The 21,660-nt window shown below is 50.9% G+C and overlaps 1 protein-coding gene and 1 pseudogene across 1 annotated transcript; one reads left to right on the top strand and one right to left on the bottom strand.

Annotated features, from left to right (window-relative positions):
- LOC148182306 (uncharacterized) overlaps positions 1-21,660 on the bottom strand; it is a 702,689-nt pseudogene that overhangs the window by 531,586 nt on the left and 149,443 nt on the right.
- On the top strand, positions 8,132-13,878 carry LOC148182317 (serine/threonine-protein kinase PAK 1-like). Its single transcript, XM_088068957.1, has 6 exons — positions 8,132-8,208; positions 8,801-8,918; positions 9,605-9,704; positions 10,169-10,365; positions 11,715-11,852; positions 12,960-13,878. Exons 1-6 carry the CDS (start codon positions 8,147-8,149, stop codon positions 13,041-13,043), a joined length of 699 nt encoding a protein of 232 aa, XP_087925083.1. The 5' UTR covers positions 8,132-8,146; the 3' UTR covers positions 13,044-13,878.

Below are 21,660 nucleotides of genomic sequence, written 5' to 3' on the forward strand. Positions count from 1 at the left end.
TGCTTGTGAAGTGCCCCCGGTGTCCCTCGTGTTCCCTTGCAGCCAGTAGCCCTGTCCCTTCCCCTGCTCCCCGTCCCACGTTCCATCCCGGCTGGCGGAGCCTTGGAGCTGCCGTGGGGGCCGTGGGGCTGCCCCGGGGGCTGCGCCCCGAGCCGGGGCCCCTTCCCAGTGCTCCCAGTGTGCCGATCCAGCCTGGAGCAGCCAGCGAGGGCTTCAGCTGGGACGGCAGAGAGGCGCTGCTGGGGGGTCCCGGCTCACTTCGCTTTGGTTTTGGTATTTTTGGGAGTTTTGTGCAAGAAATCTCTCCCCTCCCCCACTCATCCACAGGGGTTTGGGGCGGTTTTCCCTTTTTTGGGGGAAATCAAAGCGATGCACTGATGCTCCTAATTAGAGGTGGGAGAAGTGAGGCTCCAGGGCTTCCCGCCGAGCCGGAGGCACCCAGCAGCCAGGGCTGGGCAAGGCGGGCCGGGAGGTGCGGAGAACTTTGTTTGTGTTGGGAGCTCAATGGCGGCTCGGGCCGGGCCCGTTCCAGGGCTGTTCCTCATCCCCGCCTTTCCCCTCACGCAGCCCGGGGCGGGCCCTGAGAGCGCGGGGCGGGGCTGTGCCGTGTGCAGAGCCCGCCGCTGGCTGCGATTGGCTGCTTCTGCCGTCACTCGTGGTTCTGGCGCGCGCTGATTGGGCAGAGCGGGGACAAGCCCGGCCCCGCTGGCGCCCCCAGGGCGGCCGTGGCTTGGGAGAGCCGCCATTGCCGGAGCGTCTGTGCGGGCCCGGCAGCGGCGGCAGCAGCGGCCGGAGCCCGGTGAGGCGGCGGCGGAGCTCGGAGGCGGCCCCGGCCATCGCAGGTGGGAGCCGCGCTCGGTTCTGCGGGGGCTCGGGGCTCGCTGCGGGCCCGGGAGGGGGCGGCAGGGGGCTGTGGCGGGTGGCTTGTGCCGTGGCCGGCCCGTGTTGGCCCTGGGCTGAGGGCGCTGCGGGAGCGGCTGCCCGCGGTCTCCTTGCCGCTGGGGCCTCGGCAGGAGGCGGTGGCGGAGCAGCGCTGGCTCGTCCCGCTTCGTGTCGGGAGGCCGGAGGTGGCTGCGCTGGGCCCGGGGCTGGGCGGGAAAATTCCCGGCGCCAGAGGTTTGTGTGGCCAAAGGAGGCAGAGGAGTGGTGTGCGAGTGACTTTATTGCTGCCCAAAGGGAGAGGCCATGGGGCATTTGCCATGCGCTCTCTCCAGGTGTTGGAGGACGCGGCCTCGTTTTTGTCCTGATTTTCCCGGCCGCATGTCCCTGTCCCTTTGCCCAACACTGGCGGAGGTGCTTGGAAGGTTCAGCCTTCCCGATCTGCCTGCTGCATGTCCTTTTTGTATAACACCCGATATTCCTGGCTCTGTGAAGTCTTTGTTCTTCTGGAAGTTCAGGAATGTATTGGGACTTGGTCTGAGCAGCAGTCCTTGTCAATTAGTAACCTTTGCTGAAACTGATGGTTTCTCCCATTGTTGCCTTATGTACAAGTCCCTGGCTCTATCTCCAAGCAGATTCACTCATTGCCTCTGTTTTTTCTTCCTGGTTCTTCTTTGGTTTTGGGATTGCTCTCAGTGCCCTCATTCTCTGTCCTTTTGTAGCCGTTTGTGGCTCAGGAGGCCTGGCTGCCACCTGCATCCCCTTGCTCAGCTGCTGAATGAGCTGCACTCAGCAAGGTGTGGTGCATGGTAAAAAGATGAGAGTTGCTGTAGCACATGAGAGGAGAAACAGCATTTGTTTAACGCATGGTCTGTGAGGGAACCACAAAACTCTGTCCCATTCCCATCCTTTCCACATTTGGACAAGTACATGAGCTGCTTTTTTATTTCCTTTGTTATCTGTTTTACTACTTTTCCATTGCTATCTATTTGCCAAGAGTAGTTTGAATTACTCAACTTTTCCACAAACTCTGCCTCGATTTTCTGCTGAAAGATAATCTGATGCCATCCCATGGTGAAATGTTGTGTTCCTCATCTGAGTGGATTGGTTGGGAGGAAGGTCAGGAGCTGGAGCTGTGTGGTTGGTTATTATTTCAATGACATCCTGTAATCTAATTATCACACTGAAATGAGAAATGGTTTCTTTGGTACCTGATATGAATTCATCAGGGTTCCCAGGGTCTGGTCCATGGTGTTGCAGGATTTGTTCTGGTGGTCGTTCATCTTTTCCCCATTTTTGGGTGCTCCCTCCTGATATGCAAAATAAAAAGAGCTCTATAACTCACAGAGTAGTTATAAGAGTAGGAATGAATTTATTCAGCGCTGAGGTACATGTGGGATATCTCCTCTGAAAAGCATGGACACCTTTTTGATTTGGTTTTCTCTTTTTATCTTTTACAGACTAGGTTTACAAGATACACCTGATACATATTCATTTTTTAACTCTGCTTGTCCTCACTTCATATTACAATTAACTCCATGCCCCTTTCATTCCTCTGGCCACCTTTTGGAACTTGAAATCTGTTCTTTCGGGCTTAGGGTCTGAAGAATCTCCTTTATCTTGTGATGCCATTGTCTTTGCATCTTGTTTGTGTATTCTGGCTCCTTATCTTATCTTGCAGACTGACTCTTTTCTTGTTCTTGTGGATCAGAGTGTCAGGGTATGGTTTTTTCAAACCCCCTTTTTAGTCAAGCATTTCTTTGTGTTTATTTCCTAATTTTTAATTTCTGTTTCACTCCAGCCAGGGCTGCATCAATTGTCAGCTTTTCTCTCATTAAATCATCACATACTTGGATTCCCAACTGATTTCCCTGAACTTGTGGTAGCAAATAATCCCCAGTGGTCTGATACACCCTATATAACATAGACAGTGACAGCACATGTTGGAGTGGGGACAGGGATGATTCCCCCCACTTGTTTTAGTGAAGTTTTCACAACATTCTCCATTTTCTGTTTTCCTTTGCAGCTTAACCAATTTGTGTTGCAGAGTCAGATATCCTCACAATGGGCTCTGCCTTTAGCTGTGCAAATTCCATCTGTGCAAGCAGGCAGAGCTTGGGCTGAGGGGCAGAGGGAATCAGCCCAATTCCTCCTGCAGGCAGGAAGCCCCTGGGCCATTGTGCAGGCTTTGGGCCATCAGTGTTAATTTGCATTTCTAAAGCTCCTCTCCTGGCTGCCTGGAACAAAGCTTCTCTTCCAGGGCAGACATCCTGTGACTCACACATGGCCCCCCACAGAAACTGCTATTTTTATTTTTTTTAAACAATATTTTATTAACTGTTTATGTGTTAAAGTGCCAACTTTAAAGCTCTTCTAGTTTTCAAAGTGCAGCTTAAAGGTGAACATCAAAAAACTCATACCATCATTTTGTCATCACTAGGAGTCACGTACAAATATAAAACAAAAATGAGAAAGCAATCAAGTGTTTTATTTTTATTCTCCTAGGACTAAAAACTGATTCTCACACCACTGGCCCAAACAAAACCCACCATATAGAAATAAAATTATGAAAAATTATTCTCATGGTGTAATCTTTTCAGTGAAACTGTGAAAAGCAAACCTCTTCAACAATGTCTTTAGAGAAATAAGGTGTTACTTGATTCTGGCCAGAATGTGTAACAAAATTAATTTCATGCACACTTAGGCTGGGTGTGCAGAGAAAATCATTCCATGACACATGAGTTTGACTAGATTTTTCCAAAACTTTATACAGTCTGACCCCATAGAAATCCATTGGTTTAATGTTCATTGGTTTCAAGGTGTGGAGTTGTTAGGATTTGGTTTCCTGTTGCACCCGGATTTCTGTGCCTGTGATGTGAATTAGGTGAGCACTCCTGGATTTCCTGGATTTCCTGCTCAGCCTTTTCCAGACCAGGTGTCTCCAGCTGTGCCTGGGGCAGTGTCTGGGGTAGATGTTGGTTGATGTTTGCTGCTGGGTGTTGATGTTTTGTTGATGGTCGTTATCTTGGTGGGAATCTTTTGGGCTATTCCCAGTCTGTTGAGATGTTAATTTCATCTCTGCTGAGTGCTGGAAAAGAAACATTAAAATTCCTTTCCCCAAGGCAAAGGCAAACCAAGTCCCTTTAGAGAAATAAGATTTGAAGCCATTTTAAAGTTGGTCTATTTTGCCAGCAGCTAATCCCAGGCAGGGCAGAGTGTGAGTGGAATTGAGAGGCAGAGTGGAATTGTCCCGGTGCCTTCCCCAGCAGCTGTGGCGAGGGCAGGCACAGAAAGGCCTGAAGCTGCAAGAGTGAGAGCAAGGATTGTCCCGCAGTGGCTGGAGATGGCAAAGGAGGGTGCCCAGGCCGAGGATTTGAGCAGAGGATCTGTGGGCAGGCCCAGGGGCTTCCCCCGCTGGGGAGCCCTGGCTGCTGCTGCGTTGCCTTCAGTGCAGGCTCAGGGGTGGCCTGTTTAATATTCCCTTCCAATTCAGATTTCTGAGTCTGGAAGAGCCATGGCTGGGGCATCAACCATTTTACTTTTTTTTCGTTTTCTCATGTTTTTTTCACTTTCTTATGTCCACTCCATAATATGGAGGCTATCTGGGTCTAAGGAAGTCACACAATGCTCAGGCTAGAAAAAAGAATCCTCAATCCAGCTCCTGCAGTTCCCTAATTATCCTAAGAATTGCTACAGCTCAATTTTAGTCCTGGGAAATCTTATTTCTGAGATTCCCTGAACCTTATCTGAATCAATGCACCACAAACCCTCAGTCAAAAAATGTCCCAAATATTTAACCATTTTCTCCACCGTTTGCCCTTTCTTTTTTTTCAGATACTCAAAGCTGGTTTTTAGCCTGAAAATGAAGCCATTTCACAGAGGCTTCCTCTACCTCTTCTCCTTGTCCTCCTGACTGGAGCAAGTCATCCACATCCTGCATTAAGCCAGTCCCTGGGGGTGAGGTCAATTCCTTTGATATTTCCTGCAAGGCTTGCCCCAATCAGGCCGGTGCTTCCGTGCATCCCTGCAGAAGGACCGTCCATGTCTTGAGCATTTTCCCTTCTACCTCTTGTTGCCAGCCCAAGGCAGAATTGTGTTTGCATCCTCTGGAAGTGGGCAGATCCCCAGAAAGCATCTTTTGCATCAAGTTCTGAATGGCAGCAGTGTGAGGAGGGCACCTGGTTCAGGATGGTGTAAGGATCTGAGCCTGTGGGGTGCCTCGGTTTCATCATCTCATTTCTTCTTCTTGGGTCCTGCAGCATTCTGTGGATTCCATTGGATTTCTTGTTTGGCAGGATAGGAGCATTCTAGGGAGCCATCCCTGGCTCCCCAAGCCGTGCCTTGAGCAGGACTCACAGACAGGCTGTGAGCCCTTCCTTCCCTCCCTTGGAACAGGGGATTGCTTTTCGACACCTCTTGTCCTGGTTGCTTCAGGGAAATTTGGAGAGGCTCCATATCTAATTTTGCCCATTTCCCTGGGGCTGCCCACACTTGTGGGTTCACTTCAGCCTAGGCTCTGCCTGGCATTTGACACAGAGGTACAACAGAACCAGCCTCTGCATCACCTTTTGCAATATTCATTTGCATTCCCAATTTAGCCATCAAATCCCTTCCCAGTAAATTACAATCACAATTGTGAGCAAATAAAAATTCCTGCATTTCTAACCCATCCCTTACACTGCTTAATAGTGGCTGAATAAAACACACCCACTCACCTTTCCCACTTATTGCCTTAATAATTTAAATATTCCCTAAGTCCTTTGGTTGTAAGATTCTGAGTGGATGGAGAGGCCCCTGTGTCCATCAGGAAAGGTCTCCTCTGGATCCAGAGCCACCCTGAATGTTCCCAAGGGCTGCAGTGTGGTGGGTCCCTGGTGGAATGGGAGCTGTGCCACCGCTAAGAATCCGTGTCCATCAAGGGCTGGACTTGCTCGTGCTGAGGGTGCTCCTGTCTGTGCTTGCAGTGTCCTTGTGCCCTGCAGCTGGAAGGCTGATTCCTTGCCAGGGGCTGTTTGGGTGGGCTGTCCCCTGGCCAGGAGGGCAATGCCTGTGCCAGGTGCTTGTGGCCGAGGGTGTCCCCTGGGTGCTGGGGCCCCCTTGGGCCCTGGGCTTGATCCCTCAGGGGCTGTAGGAACTGTGCCATGGCCTTTGCCTTCAGCTTGGCCTTTTGCTCATCCCTTGCTGCATTCAGCTGCTGAGCCTTTGTGAGCAAGTGCTGCAGGGGCTTCTTCTGGCCCTGCTGCAGCCCCCCTCAGTGCCTGGGGGTGCTCATCCTGTGGCAGCTGCTGAGCTTTCTGCAAAATCCTTCCTTTCTCCAGGGACCCACCAGGAAATGCTTAAAAGATCATCTGGATCCTTGCAGGTCTAATCCCCATTTCTGAGCTGTTCCTTCCTCGTGCTCGCTGTGCTGAGGCTCCCCTCCCCAGCCCGTATCCCAGAGCCGGTCCCTGTCCTGCCGCAGTGTCCAAAGGCGGCCCCCCCGGCGGGCAGGGCCGGCAGCTCCACGGGGCCGGGCAGCGGCCGGGGCGTCCCGCAGCCTCCTGGGGGCCGGGGGCCACTGCCGGCCCTGCCCGGGGGGTGCTGGGCTCAGGCAGCGCCCGGCGCTGAGCCCCGGCTGCCCCACAGCCCCGGCCCGGCCCCACAGCTCCCCACAGGCCCCCAGCCCGTGCTCCCGGTGCCGCAGCTCTGCGCCCGCTCCTGCCGCTCCCAGCTCAGAGAAACCCCCTGAAATCCTGACCTCCTTCTTTTCCTGTCCTGGAAAACTGGGATACAAAGGATCTGAGTCAGCTGGCAAATTCTGAGGATAAGACCCTTCTGAAAAACATCCCAATCCTCAGTATTTTATTCTTCTCTTCTTTTCCATCTTCATTTTTCTTACCCCATGGATTTCTCCTGCTGCTTCTTGCCTTAAGTACATTCCTGCACACTCCCCTCTTCGTTTCCCCTTTGGCTGAAGTACTTGAGAGGTACAGACTTCCCAATGCACCTCCTACATACCCCCTTAATATGCACCCCACTTTTGTATAGCTAAGGATATTGATGGCTGTGTTAAGTCTTTGTTGTTCTTCTGGAAGCTGATGAATTAGCGGTGGAGTCCACAACCACAGTTACTTCTACACAGCCACGGGCCAGGTGTTTCCCTGGTGGAATATCCATCAAGTGGGAAGTCAGACAAGTTGTCCACATGTTTAGACACCGGGGTTAGTCTGCCCCATCTCTCAGTACTGGCCAGAATTTGTAAGTGTGCTCAGAAGGCATTGTCAAAGACCTCCCCATGCTGCCAACCAAGGTCTTGCCTGCAGCAAGGAACAGAACCTGGTAGATCTCCTTGTCTCTCAAGTGTGGGACAGCTCAGGGTTCATTTCCTTCACATTTTTGGATGTCTCCAAATCATCTGGCCACACTAATGAAAGGAGAAGAATCCTGCTTGCCTGAAAGCACAACCTACCCCCGATGAGAGCTGTCAGATAACAGTTCTCAGGAACATTTCTTTCCAAGAGCTTGCTAAAGAAATACTCCGTGCTCAGGATTAGAATTGCACAGTTTAGAAGCTGATAGCCGAGATGAAGGAATAAGCTGCCTTTTGGAGCTGAGGCAGTAAAGCCCAACGCTTCAGGAACAGGCCCAGTGCCCATGCACTTGAGGGGAAAATGCATCATCTGCCTTCTGGCAGACCCCTCCTGCAACCTGCAGCTTTTAGGCATTTACAGCAGAGCTCTCCTGTCTGGACTGGCTTTCAGTGCAAGATCTAAATGGCTTCTCCTTTCTTTGCTGCTGTTTTGTTTCTAGGGGTTTTGGAGAGGTTTCCAGAGCACTTGACACTGCCACAGGAGGACAGGTAAATGTCAACAGCCCCTGCAGCCTCTGCTGCTCTCCAGGCCTTTCCCCACTGCTGACAGCTGTGGCTGGAGCTTTGAGTAGAGCTGTGCTGAAAAGGCACAAGAAGCACAGACTGGAGCCAGCCTGCAAATTGCACTTGGAACAGGCTTTGTGGACAAGGCAAATCGCCAGTGGCCACGTGTCCTGTAACTGGCCCCCAAGGGAGCAGAGAAATGGGCTGTTGGAATGTCACTTCCTAATTACTCCAATGATGAGGTCTAATCACAAGGCACTTTGGCACAGCTTGGCTGTGCCATTCCACAATCACTTGCTCCATGTGTGTTGTGGTCTCATGCTACCAATTTTCTCAAATTACTCCTTTTCAATGTCCTTTGAGGTGGCCATAAAGAAAATAAGTGTGCAAGGAGTGAGGAGGAAGATACTAACCATGAATGAAATCAAGATCATGGAGAGTAATAGGAGTCCCAGGGTCGTGAATTACTTAGCCAGGTGAGTGGTCACGGTCCTATCCCTTGAATGTTTGTTTACATACTACAAGCATGAGAACTTAAAAACCCACGTTGGTCAGTGGCAGGAAATAGAGCTGTTAATTATTATTTCTCTACTTATCTCCAATGGATGGGAAGAGACTGCATTTTGTCTGCATGAATCCACCCTGGCCAATGCAGACTGAAAATTGTTCAAAAACCTGCATCAGCCCTATCTTAAGAATTCAATACCTTCTAAGTTCATTGCCTCCACAGTTCTTTGGCATTGAGTCTTTCAAGTTTCTTAAATGCTGATGAACCATCCAAGAGAGGATTGCCCTTGCATTGTTGCCCCTCTTTTCCATTGCTGTGCATGCCAGGAAGACTAGGTGCTTATTTCCAGAAATGCCATGCGTGACAGGTTTTTTATCTGGGCTCTTCCTAACCTGCCTTTCTCCTTGAGACAGCACAGACTGCAAACACTGCACAGCCTAGAGGCAATGTCTATTCCTTTGCTTCTGCCCTTGTCTCCAAGGGACCCAGAAACAAGACTCAAGCAAAAAACCAACCTAGCCGTGCATGTTCACCTGCATGGCCTTGTTTCCTTTTTTCAGCTACCTTGTGCATGAGGAACTCTGGCTGGTGATGGAGTACATGGACGGAGGCACTCTGAGAGATCTCATCGACGAGACTCAAATGTCTGAAGAAGAGATTGCAGCTGTCAGTCGGGAGGTCAGGGATCCCATCTGTGCTTCCAAGGCCTTGAGCTGGATTGTCTGGGAAACAGGGGCTCAGAACGGGAGGGATTTCATGGGCCAAGCTTGGTTTCTGTGTTGCTGCTAGGCTATGGGCAAGCAAGAGCATCTCAAGTGAACTGTCTGCCAGTGCCCCTACACTCACTGGACTCACTTCCTGTACTCTTATCCCCTGCTCTTGTATTCTAGCTCTGTCTCTTGCATTGGCATTTGCAGTTCTCCACCTTGCCTAGCTAAACTTTTGCCTGTCTGCACTACATTCCTTGTCTCTAAAGCAAAGGTGTGCTGGCAGGATTTGAAACAAACAGGAAAGAAAAAAAGAGAGACTAATTTCTTTTAGTCCTCAGCTGAAAAGGATAGTAGTGCAGCCCAAATGCTGTTTGCTTCTGAGCACATGCACTGCAGCTGCAGTCACCCTGGCTGGTTTGCAGGGGACAGTCTACAGCAGCAGTTGCTGGTGCTCTTTCAAAAGCTGACATGCCTTTCCTGAGAAAGGTGCTGCTCTGCTACTGTTGGAGCAGCAGGCTCTTGCTCTCAATGGCGCTGTGTTCTGCCATTCCTCCCCATTCCCCTGCAAAGGGAACCTTCCACAGCTGTTTCCTTTCTTGTGGGATGAACTCACAGCACTCCTTTTTGCCCCCCTGGTTCTGTTTTCTCTCTCAGTGCCTGCAAGGACTGGATTTTCTTCACTCCAACCACGTGATCCATCGAGATGTGAAGAGCAACAACATCCTGCTCAGAACCGACGGCTCTGTCAAGCTGGGTCAGTGTATTCTTGCTCAGCTTCAGCCTTCCAGGAATGGGGGGTGTGGGGCTGCTTTCAGTGACTGCCAGCTCCCCAGAAATGCTGCTGCTGGCAGTGCAGGGGTCCCCCCTGCTGTGGGCTGAAGGCACAGTTGCAGGGTGCACACAGCTATGACAAGGAACCACAAGCAGCCAAGAGTGCTATTGCTCTGTGTGTGTCTGTGTGTGTTCCTTCCAGAGGGAGGGAGCTACAATCTAAACCTTCAGGGGAACAAAAGGCACTGCTGGAGGAATTGTAAAAAATGGGGGGATGTTTGAAATAGCTAATTCATATTTCCTTGGCTAAAGCCCCAAGGAAACAGAGCAGGGACTGTTGTCCAGGAAATTCAACTGCACATTCTCAAACTTCTACTGGGGAATTCTTTGCCTTGGTTTCCTAATTGACAGTATCAAAATTAAAAGAGTATTTTGCTTTCTCCTCAGCTGATTTTGGCCTTTCTGCTCAGCTCACCCCTGAGCACAATCAGCGGTGCTCGGTGACCGGGACTCCTTGGTGGATGGCACCTGAAGTGGTGAAGCATCGACCATATGGCCCCAAAGTGGACGTGTGGTCTTTTGGAATTGTGGCAATTGAAATGGCCGAACAAAAAACTCCTTATGACAGTTTCACTGCTCGATCGGTAAGGAGCAAATACTCTCTGATCCCGCTGTCTTTCTCACCTGTCCCGTGTTCTCTGCTCACTGGACAAAATCCCATGGCCATCTGCTGGAAGTGCTTCCACCAAGGCCCCTTCTACAAATGTCCCTGCAGCACATCAGCATCTGCTGTAGCTTTGGTTGCAGCAGTGGGGGAACTCAAGCCTTCCCTCGCCCAAACCATCTCCATTCTCAGGCAGCATTTTGCTTTGGCTTAGAAGTCGTTCCAGCTCTTTTGGCTGTGTAGATGGCCCCAAGAATAGGAAACAGCATCTCAGAGCTGCTGTTATCTTTCCAGAAATGAAGCAAAGAAACTCAAACCAAACCAAGTTTCTAGAACAGTGCTTTTGAGAGAAGAGGTGCACCCCCATTCTTCTCACAGGGAAACTTGCCTGAAACCTGGAGATGAGGCTGTAAAGCCAGAGTCTCTTCTGCTTCTTGTGCAGTGCTGCTGAGACACTCAGTGACCACCTTCTTTCATAACCCAAGCCACTTTCTCCATATCACCAAGCTGGAGCCTGGTGATGGGGAGAGCCTGCCAAAACCTCCTCTTTGTTTCCTGGCACTTTCTGGGATGGGCACAGCGTTAATGCATTGACTTGAGAATCCAACGAGCACAGGGTTACCACAGGGATGACACTTCTGATTTCAGCATGAATATTTTCCTTTTGCCACATAAGGGAACCTGAAATTTTCAGAGTGCTGAGAGACAGAGCTGCAGGTGGCTCCTGTGTGCCCAAACAGGCATTTTCAACCCAATCCATTTGTGGAGGCATCTGAATGTGTCTGTTTTGAAAATGAGATTCCAAGTGTTTGTTTCCTTCCCTGAGGAACACCTGCTGCATTTCCTTTCTTTTCTTCCAATTACCATAATTTTCTAGAACAGGACAAAAAGCTGGATGAGTTTTGTTTTATGGCAGCTGTGCTTAAGGGACCAACAAGCACTGCAGAGATTCTTTTCATGTAAGAACCCTTGGAAATAGTAGAGTTAGTTAGAATAGCAAAATCCCTCTTCCAAAAAGGCTGCCAAGCTGCTGGGAATCCTCCGAGAAGGAAACATGTATTTGCTGATGTAGTTGCCACTAACTAGATCAGGCAATGAAATCAGCTGCCAAGGCAAGATCTGCTGGATGTTGGCAAAGCTGTGGCTTTGGGGCTTGGGTTTTTTCATGATACAGGAAAGTCGTCATCCAAATGCTACAGGAAAGTCATCTCTGCCTCTGTGCCAGGGCAAAAACTGCCACTGCAGAGTGGAGCTGAAACAATGGGCTCTGGGAGAGCAGTTCCAGATGGGAAAGAAGCAGGTGGAGCCTTGTGTTTCCTTTTTCTCCAGGCTAAATTCCACATAGCCACAGCAGGGACCCCACAGCTGCGGCAGCCCGAGCAATTCTCGCCTTTGCTGCGTGACTTCCTGAGCTGCTGCCTGCAGAAAGGCGAGGCGCAGCGCTGGTCTGCCAAGGAGCTGCTGCAGGTAAAATGCCAAAAGGGCTGCAGGTGAAACAGTGTCCGAGGGATGGGCTCCTCCTCCACTGAAATCCAAGGCATCAGATGAGCCCCCATCCTCCTCACTTCCAACCTTGGTGCTGTTCAGCTGACAGTGGGGAGCAATCCTAGACTGGGCTGGGCTGGCAGGGAGTGCTGGGTTTTAGCGCTGGCTAAAATCACCAGGGCACTTACTCATTTCTTGCTGGGAGCTATGGATTAGGAGAAGGGCAAAACAGGCTTCAAACTTCAAAGGAATAACAAATTTTATTATCAGGCCCACAAGAATAAGAAAGGTCTCATCTGTGCAGTGAAAGGGTTCAATCTCACCCATGGCAGTCACGGTGTTGGATTTCAGGCTGTGCTGGGCCCCTCTCTCTGCCCGGGAGCCGCTGGGAGGGGAGGCTCGGCCTGGAGCCGTCGCTGCACGCCGGGGAGAGGGTTTAGTGTGGGCAAGATGTCAACAGCCGTGGCCTGGCCCAGCCTGGGGCCGGGGTCCCGCAGCCTCCATCCCCCGCCCGGGAGCCGCTGGGGTCTGGCCCGGCCTCCCCCAGGAGCACAGGCCGTGGGCGAGCAGGGCCGGCCTCACCAGAGCTCCGTTACCTTCGGGCTCCGGAAGCAAAGAGGGCCAGTTCCCGGGCTGGTGGTTTTCAAAATGTGGATCATCACAGGGGCACATCTCATTTCTAAATGGTGCAAAATGTTGTCAGTTCTCAGAACTAGCCAGCCATTGGCCTGTCTCAGGCACAGAGGAAGCTCCCAGCAGCTTCTCTCAAAGAGATCACTTCCCTGCGGGGTTTCTTACTTCTTTCCCTAAATGTCAATTCATCTCAAACTGACACACAGGGACATGGAAAGGTCATCTAGTCTATGTCCTGCAATGAGCAGGGACATCTTTCAAGATGGATACTCAGACCTCAGATATTTCCAGGGGTGGGCCTCCTACCAGCTCTTGGGGCAACCTGTGCCACTCTTGCTCCATGCTCCTGACCTACTCTGACTCAATCCCCTTTCCATTTAAAAAGTATTTCCCTGCCTTTGAAGCTCTTAGCTTGGAAAATCATGCTTTCTTGTTGTTTTCTTTTCCTTTCTGCAGCATCAATTTATAACATCGGCCATGCCTGGGTCCAGCTTGGCGCCACTCATTGCTGCAGTGAAGAAGTGGAAGGAGGAGACATGAATGCACCAATTAATTTAGAACTGTCTTCTCCATGACCAGCTTAGAGTAGGATTGTAGAGTAGGATTGTAGAGCAGGATTGTAGTGCAGGATGGTAGTGTAGGATTCTAGTGTAGGATTGTAGAGTAGGATTGTAGAGTAGGATTGTAAATAAAATTTCTAAAATCTCAACTCCTTTGGAACATTTCTCTCCTTCTGACCCTGTGAGAAAGCTCAACATTTCCTCCTGAATTGTCAGTGTTCTCTTAGAGGTGGAAAGTGACATTGATGGCTTCTTTGGTATGGTTTCAAAGTGGGGAAGGCTCCTCTTCATTCATCCTCTCCAGACCACACTGCCTTTGGAATATGGCCAGCTGGCCAAGTATTGCCCAGCTCTGGCATTTCTATTTGAGGCAGAAACAGCAATGGCATTTGCAGGAAAAACCAAAGGAGGAGCGGTGCAACGCAAACATCCCGTGCAGATGCAGGCTGTGCAGATGTGACTCGAGAACATTTGGGTTCCTGCCACTTGGATTTGTATCCCTAAGTGCAATCTCTTTGGCTGGAGTTGAGTCTGGCTGAAGAGAGAAAGCAGAAAGAGCAGTGAGGGTGCTGTGCAAGGTCTCCTGTGGTGCAGAGCTGTCAGCGACTGTGAGGTGAGAGCGGGCCCGGCCTTGGCCAGGCTGGAGCCCCAGCAGAGCCCTGGCAGAGCCCGGAGAAGCCTGAGCCTCGGCAGAGGCAGGCTGGAAGGAGGCCCTTGGAGCTGCAAGAGGCAGCAGCCTGGCCCTGGCTGCCTCTTGCTGGCACCAGGCAAATCCTGCGCTCTCAGAGCCAAGCTGGCAGCTGGCTGCTCCTGAGGGGAAGCGGCACCGTGCTGGGCACAGCACACACTGGTGCCATGGGCTGTCTGGAGTCTGCACAGGAGGAGAGAAAGGCAAAGAGCAGCCCAGGGCTGGTGCCCTGCCTGACCATTCCTGCTCTTCTGCTGCCTGCCCTGGAACTGCTGGCAATGGTCAGCAGTGTGTGCAGCACTCTGGGCACAGGGGGAGGGAGCCGGGCTGCTCCGCAGGCTCCAGCACAGGGCAGTGTCCTTCAGGCACGGCATTTCTGCCAGGGGAACCGAGGCCAGCGTGAGGCACTGACAGCAAGTCAGGGCACATCTGCACCAGCCAGTGCCTCACACAGCTCTGGGACCAAGCTCCTGCAATCCTGGAGCTCTGCACTGAGCCACAGCAAAGGTGTGAAATGCAGAGGGTTTTGCAGAAATATTCAGGGGCACCAGGCCAGCCTGCTTGGTGCTCTCTGGGGCACAGCAAGCACTGTGCAATGCAGCTCGGAGCTGCTGGCAGAGAGGGACTATGGGCATGTGCCTGAGGCTTGTTCTTGAGTAGTGATTTGGAAGGGAACAGAAGGGTCTCAGTAGGCAATTTGTGTTTTCTTCATTAATTGCTGAATGAAAGACACAATGTGGCCTCACGCAGCAAGAGCACTTGCAGAACTTACTGACTATAAGTTTGTGTTGAATTCCCAGAAAAGTAAAGTGTTGAAGTGTAACAAATAGGGCTTTTGAATTCAGTTAGCTTCTGAGCCTTCATCCAAAATGACCACCATGACGTTGACGACCACATCATGCAGAGCCCTGCTACATGGTCTTCCATAATCACGGAATTAGAAAATATGAAGCTTAGGAAAGTTGAATGTGCCCATTAAGTTAAAAAAGTTTAAAATCTTGTCCTGTGCAAAGAATGGACAAGTGAGTTTGTGGTGGAGCTTTCCCCCTCACTCCTGGCATTGAATAAACAAATCCCTGCTCTGTAGGCCCTACACTATGGAGTACTCTTTTCTTGACTACTATTTGCGCATCATAATCACACAATGCTTTTCATTTTCTTCTTAGAACCTTCTAAGCATAAGGTAAGACAGTGAGTTGTGTATTGATAGGGCCGAAGAAACATTTCCAAATGCCATCCTGGGAAAGGAAAGGACGTGAAACAGCGCTGGGGAAGAGCGTCCCTCGCACGGCCCTCAGAGCTGCCACCGTGCACAAGATGGCGGCCGGGGCTGAGGCTGTGCCACCGTGCACAAGATGGCGGCCGGGGCTGAGGCTGTGCCTCTCAGAGCGCTCTGCAGCCTCTGCCAGCCCAGCCCCAGCCCCGGAGCAGCGCAGGGCGGGCAGAGCCCCCTTCCAGCCGTCTGCTTCAATGGACATTGACAGACACCCGGGCCACGGACACAGGCTGACACCTTTGCTCTGTGCACACAAACACGTACCAGACACTTGGGAACCTCGGCTGGCAGCATTTTCAGGTGAAAATACAAAGAAACTCCAGGCTTTCAATGTTTTCAAATAGAATATTTCATTTGCCAATAAAAGGACCAAAAGCAGAAAGGGCCATCCCAGCCTGTTTCTTGCATGCAGGAATAGTGTCACAGTGACTGTGAGCTGATGAAGACAGAGATGGGATTTAATCCAAAGCAGATTGTGCAGTGGGTGCTCACCTGTGATATGTATCCCTCACAGTACCTATTTATTTGGAACACTAGGAAGATTATGAGCCTGGGCAAGTTATTAACCCTTTCAATACACAGATGAGACCTACAAACCTTGTTCATCTCTCCAGGGACAGAAAAGGACAGAGTAACAACACACCAAAAAACAACATAAAAACATCAAAGTCAGTAAAAAAAAGAGTTAAACCTTAGATAGAAAAGAAATGAAAAAATTGCAATTCAAACTAAAATAGTCATTTAGTAAGGCCATAGAGATAATTATTGATATACTAAAATATATCCTTTAATTAATGAAAAAAGTATAAAATGGAGTATTAAAACTGTAAATCTAAACAATAGCATCCATTAATGAAACAAATGTTAAAATAACTGTAATCCCATGAAAAGCTTGAACAGAAAATAAATAAAAACAATAAAATGCCCTTTGCCCCCAGGGAGAGAAGTAGAAAACTTCTGTTTCCAAAGATGATCGCAAAAACAGATGAAGAAAACCTTTGCCTTCAAACAACTCATCCTTAAAATAACACCCCATGAATTCATAACCCATAGACACACCTCTAGGAGGGCTGTAAAAATGAGAAAAATGTCACGATAGCGAAATTTCTTCCCAGACAGCTGCAATTTGTAAAAATAAAAAAACACAAAAAACCTGTTCCTTGTAAGAAAGTCTCCATGACATAACAAATTATAATAAAAACAATTGTATAATTAATACTGGTTTAAAATCACAAGTTTTATTTCTACATTGTCAGTTAAAACAAAAAAAAAGTTAGTCAGAGGGAGGAAAGGTGTTCTGAAAGTTTTGTTCTAGTTTCTTATTCTTGTAGTCCTGTTAATAAAGTTTTTTTTATTCCTTCTAAGTTTTAAGCCTGTTTTGCCCTTCTCCTAATCCATATCTCACAGCGAGAAATGAACAAGTGTCCTGGAGATTTCAGCCAGCGCTAAACCCACCACATTATTTAGTGCATTAGCCAAAAAACTCAAATTAGCAAATCTAAGGCACTGCACCAGGCTGAAGCTGAGGATCCCCAGCCAAGCTGAGAGGGAGGAGAACACAGCATTTGTGGGATCCTTTCCAGTCTGACTTGCTTTAGCTGGAGCCTGGCGGAGGAGAGAGCAGGAGAAGGGTTGGCTGAGTCCTCTCCCCTCTGCCTTGCCCTTCTCTGCTGGATCCTCAGTTCATCCCACACCCACCCCAAGCCTCCATCCCCATCCTACTGGTGCTGACGGGATTAAAGGAGATAAAGAGGAGATTAAAAAGATAGAGAGGGGAGAAAAAGAGAAGTTTAAATGCAGTTTAAATATGAAAGAAATGCATATGTTAGTGACTGCTGAGAGTTCCAAGGGAGCTGAAGGGTTTGGGAAGGGACAGGAGCCCGTGAAGGGCTCAGGAGCTGCTGCTGCCGGGAGGGAGGAAATGCACCAATGGCTCCCAGCAGAGTCTGTGCTTTGAGGCTCTTTCCCAAACAGCTGCAGGAGGGAAAGCAGCTGAGTTTGGAGGAAGAGTTTTCTGCTGAGGTTTCCTGTTTGGAGCTGTCACAAGCTTGAGCTGCTCAAGGGAAACGCGGCTCTGCTTCCAGCAGGGCCCAACTGCACGGGAGCACAACTTGGTTCCCTGGCCCTGAGCCAACGGGCAGCAGCAGCTTCTGTTCCCTCCTGGCTCTTGTGTCATTTCCAGCAGCACAAGACACACCAAGAAAAGCTCCTCCAGAACATGCCATGAGAAACACAACCTGATTTCATTGCATGAAGGAGCTCTGACAGTCCCACGGGCTCAGGTTTGTTTGTCAGTGAACAGAGCAGGGAAAAGCACAGACACATTCCCTGCACAGGGAATTCACAGGAGGAAAGTGCAGCGCTGCAGGATGTGCTTGGATACAACGTTCCCACGGCAGTTTTGGGGATAAAATCATCAGCAGAGAGAAAAGAAAAAGTCCTACCAAGGGTGGGCTGGGGAGGGCTGGTGCTTCCTGGGAGGCTCCTGAAGCTCAAGAGGACAAAGCCCAGACCTTGTCCAAGCTCTGAGCTGGGTCTGAGCCAGAAACCAGGGGGTGGCAGAGACATTGCTGCTGAAGGGCTTCAGATTGCCAAAGTTAAAGTGTCCAGTATCAAGGAACAACTTGAGGTTACAGAAGTCCCAGCGCCCACGTTCCATCCCCTCATTTCAAGCTGAAAGTAGAGCTCCACCTGTGACTCTGCTTTTTAATAATGAATGTCAAACTTCAACAAAATTCCCTTAGAAAGACTCCATGAAGGTTCACACTGTGAGAGCTCACTCGAGGCAGCCCCAACTCCTGCCCTGCTTCAGTCCCTGTCAAGCCCACTGTGCTTTCCAGCTGCTTTGCTCCAGCTCCCCCCAAATCACCAGGAATTCCACTGAACTGAAACAAATCCAAGTCCTCGTGGGTCGGGACAAGGGCAGGGAGAGGTCACTCAGGGATCACCATCAGGGGTGCAACAGCCTGACATGGGGAAATGAACTGAACTTAGGATTGAGCAAATCAGACCAGGAGAATGCGGATTAAAATCAATCTTGAGAAACACCTCCTCCCGCTCCTGAGCTTTTCTATCCGGGCCGCTGCTCGCGGGGCACAGAGAAGGGCCCGGCCGTGTCCCTCCAAACCTCCCTGGGAATCAGCCCAGAACCCTCAGCCTTCCTTGTGCCCATTCCCGGGGCCCCTTGTCCCTCCCAATGGCTCCCGTGGCTCTCCCAGTCCATCCCAGCCTCTTCCAGTCCGTCCCAGTCACTCCCAGTGACCCCGCCTGTCCATCTCGCCCCTCCGTGGATCTGCCGCCCCCCAGCCAATCAGAGCGCGTGTTCTCTGATGACTCATCAGTTGCCGGGCAGATCCACAGAGCCGAGAGCCCCGCGCTGGACTCGGCCTCCCAGTGCCGCGCACTTCATTCCCAGTCCCTCCCAGTGCCACCAGTGTCCCTCCCACTTCTTTTTAGCCATATCGTCTATTCCTAGCTCAATCTCACTTCACTCCCAGACCTCCACGCTTTCTTTCAGTGTCCCAGTATCCACTTTCATCTCCTTTAGTGCCACTCCAGTCCCTCCCAGTCCATTTCCAGTCCCTCCCAATGCCACACCATTCCCTCCACTCTCTCCCAGTGTCCCCCCCAGCGTGTCCATCTCGCTGGTGCCCTCCAGCTCCCAGCCCGGCCCCGGCCACCTGCTCTGCTCCCTGATGGATTTCTCCCCTGCCCACATCCAGCTGAGCTGCTCCCAGGGCCAGCAGCAGCTCTCGGGCCACGTGCTGGCCACTGCCGTGCTCCCCAGCGGGGACTGGAGCCAGCAGCTCCTGGTGCTGCTGGAAACCGCCCCCGGCAATGCGGGCTCAGCTCCAGCTGCCAGGTGGAGCACGTCAGCCTGGAGCACCCCCTGAGCCGGCACTGGGGCACGGCCCGGCCCCCACAGCGCCGGGGGCAGCGGGGGAGGCACTGTGGGGGCTGGGAGGGGGATTGGGGTGTGCTGGGAGGAACTGGGAGGGAGTTTGAGATAGACTGGTTTAAACTGGGGAAGGGATTGAGGTGCTTAGGATGGCTGGGAAGGGGATTAAAGGATGTTGGTGAGGGTGGGATGGGGTTCTGGGGGTCCTGGTGGACACTGGGAGGGAGTTTGGGGGTGCTGGGTGTCACTGGGAGGGATTTGAGTGAGCCTGGAGGAGCTGGAAGGAGATTGGAAGGCAGGGATTGGGATGAGGTTGGTTGTGCTGGGAAGAGACTGGGAGGGGTCTTGATGAGTCCTGGTGGGGCTGGGAAGGGACTGGGAGAGGGTTTTGTGATCCAGGGGCAGTGGGGAGAAATTGGGAGGGGGCTGTGGGAAGAGACTGGCAGTGATTTACCAAAATAGCGATATTGATCCACTATCAACATCAATCTGTTAATGGACAAAAAACCTCTCCAACAGTTTAAAGTTACAAAGTGGATGTTTAATCACAGCACTGGGCGAGTGCGGGAGTCACCCCTTAATATGCACTGCAAGTTGAGAAAATATTCCAGTGTCTATTTATTTACAAATGTCTTGAATTTCCAAAATACTAATATATAGTCACAATGGTAAAACCTCCCATTCCCCACTTTGGATTAAAATTCATGGTAATGAGTTTAAAAAGTCATTATGCCTGCTTGGTTGGCTCCCTAATTTGAGGAGGGGGTCGTTTTGGTGAGGAGGAATTATCAAGAGATGAAGGAAAACCGCTCTTCCTCACTCTCACCTTTCTACCTTTACAGTGGTTGACATTACAAATGACATTTGGTACAACTCCAGTTTCCTCCCTTGTGACTTTTAAATGGGTTTCCAGATGTAAGGTCTGTGATCTTTCTGAACCCATTTATCAGTTTCTCTTTTCTCATTATAAGCACATTCAAACAAACATACAATGACAAGTAATTTTTTGCCTAAGTCTGAGATTCATTATCTCAAATCCTGCTTGTCACTCTAACTAGTTCCAGCAAGGCCTATCTCTAACTTAGATTTCCAATTTTTATAAAATACCTAATTTTTTAAAATGAGTGACTCCAAAGGAGGTTTCAGAGGGTCCTGTATGGGCTGGGAGAGACAGGGAGGGTCCTTGGAGGAGATTGGGATGTCTGTGAGAGGTTTTGGGGGTCCTGACCCCGGCAGTTGCCCCAGGGATGCTGTCAAACGCTGCCCACAGCAAGATGCTGACGGGGATTGGAGTATCCGTGTTGGGCTTCATCTTCCTGGCACTGGGGCTCGGCTTCTGCCTGTGCAGGAAGGTGAGGGGGGTGCCGGGGGTCATGTCCTCCCTCCCCACAGAGCGTGTGTGCTCCCCTCTGGGCCCTCAAGCCCGGTGTCACCCCCTTTTCTCTGCCCACACAGCTCCTGAGGCAAAAGGTTCTTGAGGATTGAAAGTCAACAATTCCCATTGTTGGTCTGTAGCCCGTTGGATTTTCATTCCCCTGCTTTCATCCAGGTGCCCACAGGGAGCCAGGAAGATGTGGAGCCTCCCAGCCAGGTGTCTTCCCAACACGGATCACCAGGACCACGGATCACCAGGGCTCTGCCCAACGGGGGTCACTGGGGATCATCCAACGCCGATCCTCCCATGGGGGATGGAGCTGGAGCAGCGCACGAAGCTCTTCCCGCACTCGGGGCACTCGCAGGGCTTCCCTTACTGGTGACTCCGTTGGTGTTGGGTCAAGTGAGAGCTCTGTGAGAAGCTCTTCCCACACTGGGGACACTCGTAGGGCCTCTCCCCAGTGTGGATGAGCTGGTGTTTTCTCAGGGCGGAGCTCCACCCAAAGCTCTTCCCACATTCCAAGCAGGTGTAGGGCCGTTCCCCGTGTGAATCACCTGGTGTTGCATCAGACCAGTGACATCTCTGAAGCTCTTCCCACATTTCCCACACTCATAGGGCCGTTTCCCAGTGTGGATCCTCTGGTGATTCCTCAGGCTGGAGCTCTGGCTTAAGCTCTTCCCACATTCCCCACACTCGCAGGGCTTTTCCCCAGTGTGGATCACCTGGTGCTGGAGCAGGAAGGACCTGTAGCTGAAGCCCTTCCCACATTCCAAGCACTTGTGGGGCTTCTCCCCCAGCTCTGAGCTCTGGCTGGATCTCTGGCTGTGTTCCTGGCACTGGGGGGATCTTTCCTCCTTGCAGCTCCCTGGGCTGGGTTTGCAGCCCCTCCTCGTGAGGGATCTCTGGGGCTTTTCCTTCTCCTCCATCTGGCCACGGTGCGGGAATAAAAATCCTGGTTTGGGGAAAAAACAAGAGGACAGTGCTTTGGGGTGGGGGTTCCACCTTGCCCAAGTTCATCTCAGGAAGTCAATTGGCATCTTGTGTCTGTAAGAGCCTACTACACACCAAGATTCAGCCCGAACATCCTCCAAACATCAAAACAGTGATCAAAAACTACCCAAACACCAAAGTCAGGCAAACCTCCTCCAGAATAAAAAGATTCAGCCCCTGCAAAAAAACAAACCACCAACATTTAGCCCAATAAAAGAAACATCAAGATTCAGACCTGTGAAAACCATGGATCCCCCTCTCCAGTCACCTGCTGATTGTGGGCAGGGAAACACTCCTGGGACTTCACATACAGGGAGGGAGGAACCTTGTGCTTCTTCCTGTTCCTGCTCCTCCTCCTCATGTGTCCCTA

Source organism: Pseudopodoces humilis, chromosome 33, assembly GCF_049639895.1.
Source record: "Pseudopodoces humilis isolate 2021_Gansu_Grassland_sample_001 chromosome 33, ASM4963989v1, whole genome shotgun sequence".
Lineage (NCBI taxonomy): Eukaryota > Metazoa > Chordata > Aves > Passeriformes > Paridae > Pseudopodoces > Pseudopodoces humilis.

Coding starts and splice junctions, on each gene's coding strand:
- LOC148182317 (XM_088068957.1), top strand. CDS start 8,147: ATGAATGAAATCAAGATCATGGAGAGTAATAGGAGTCCCAGGGTCGTG. Junction 8,209..8,800: donor GTCGTGAATTACTTAGCCAG/GTGAGTGGTCAC, acceptor TCCTTTTTTCAG/CTACCTTGTGCATGAGGAAC. Junction 11,853..12,959: donor CTGCCAAGGAGCTGCTGCAG/GTAAAATGCCAA, acceptor TCCTTTCTGCAG/CATCAATTTATAACATCGGC.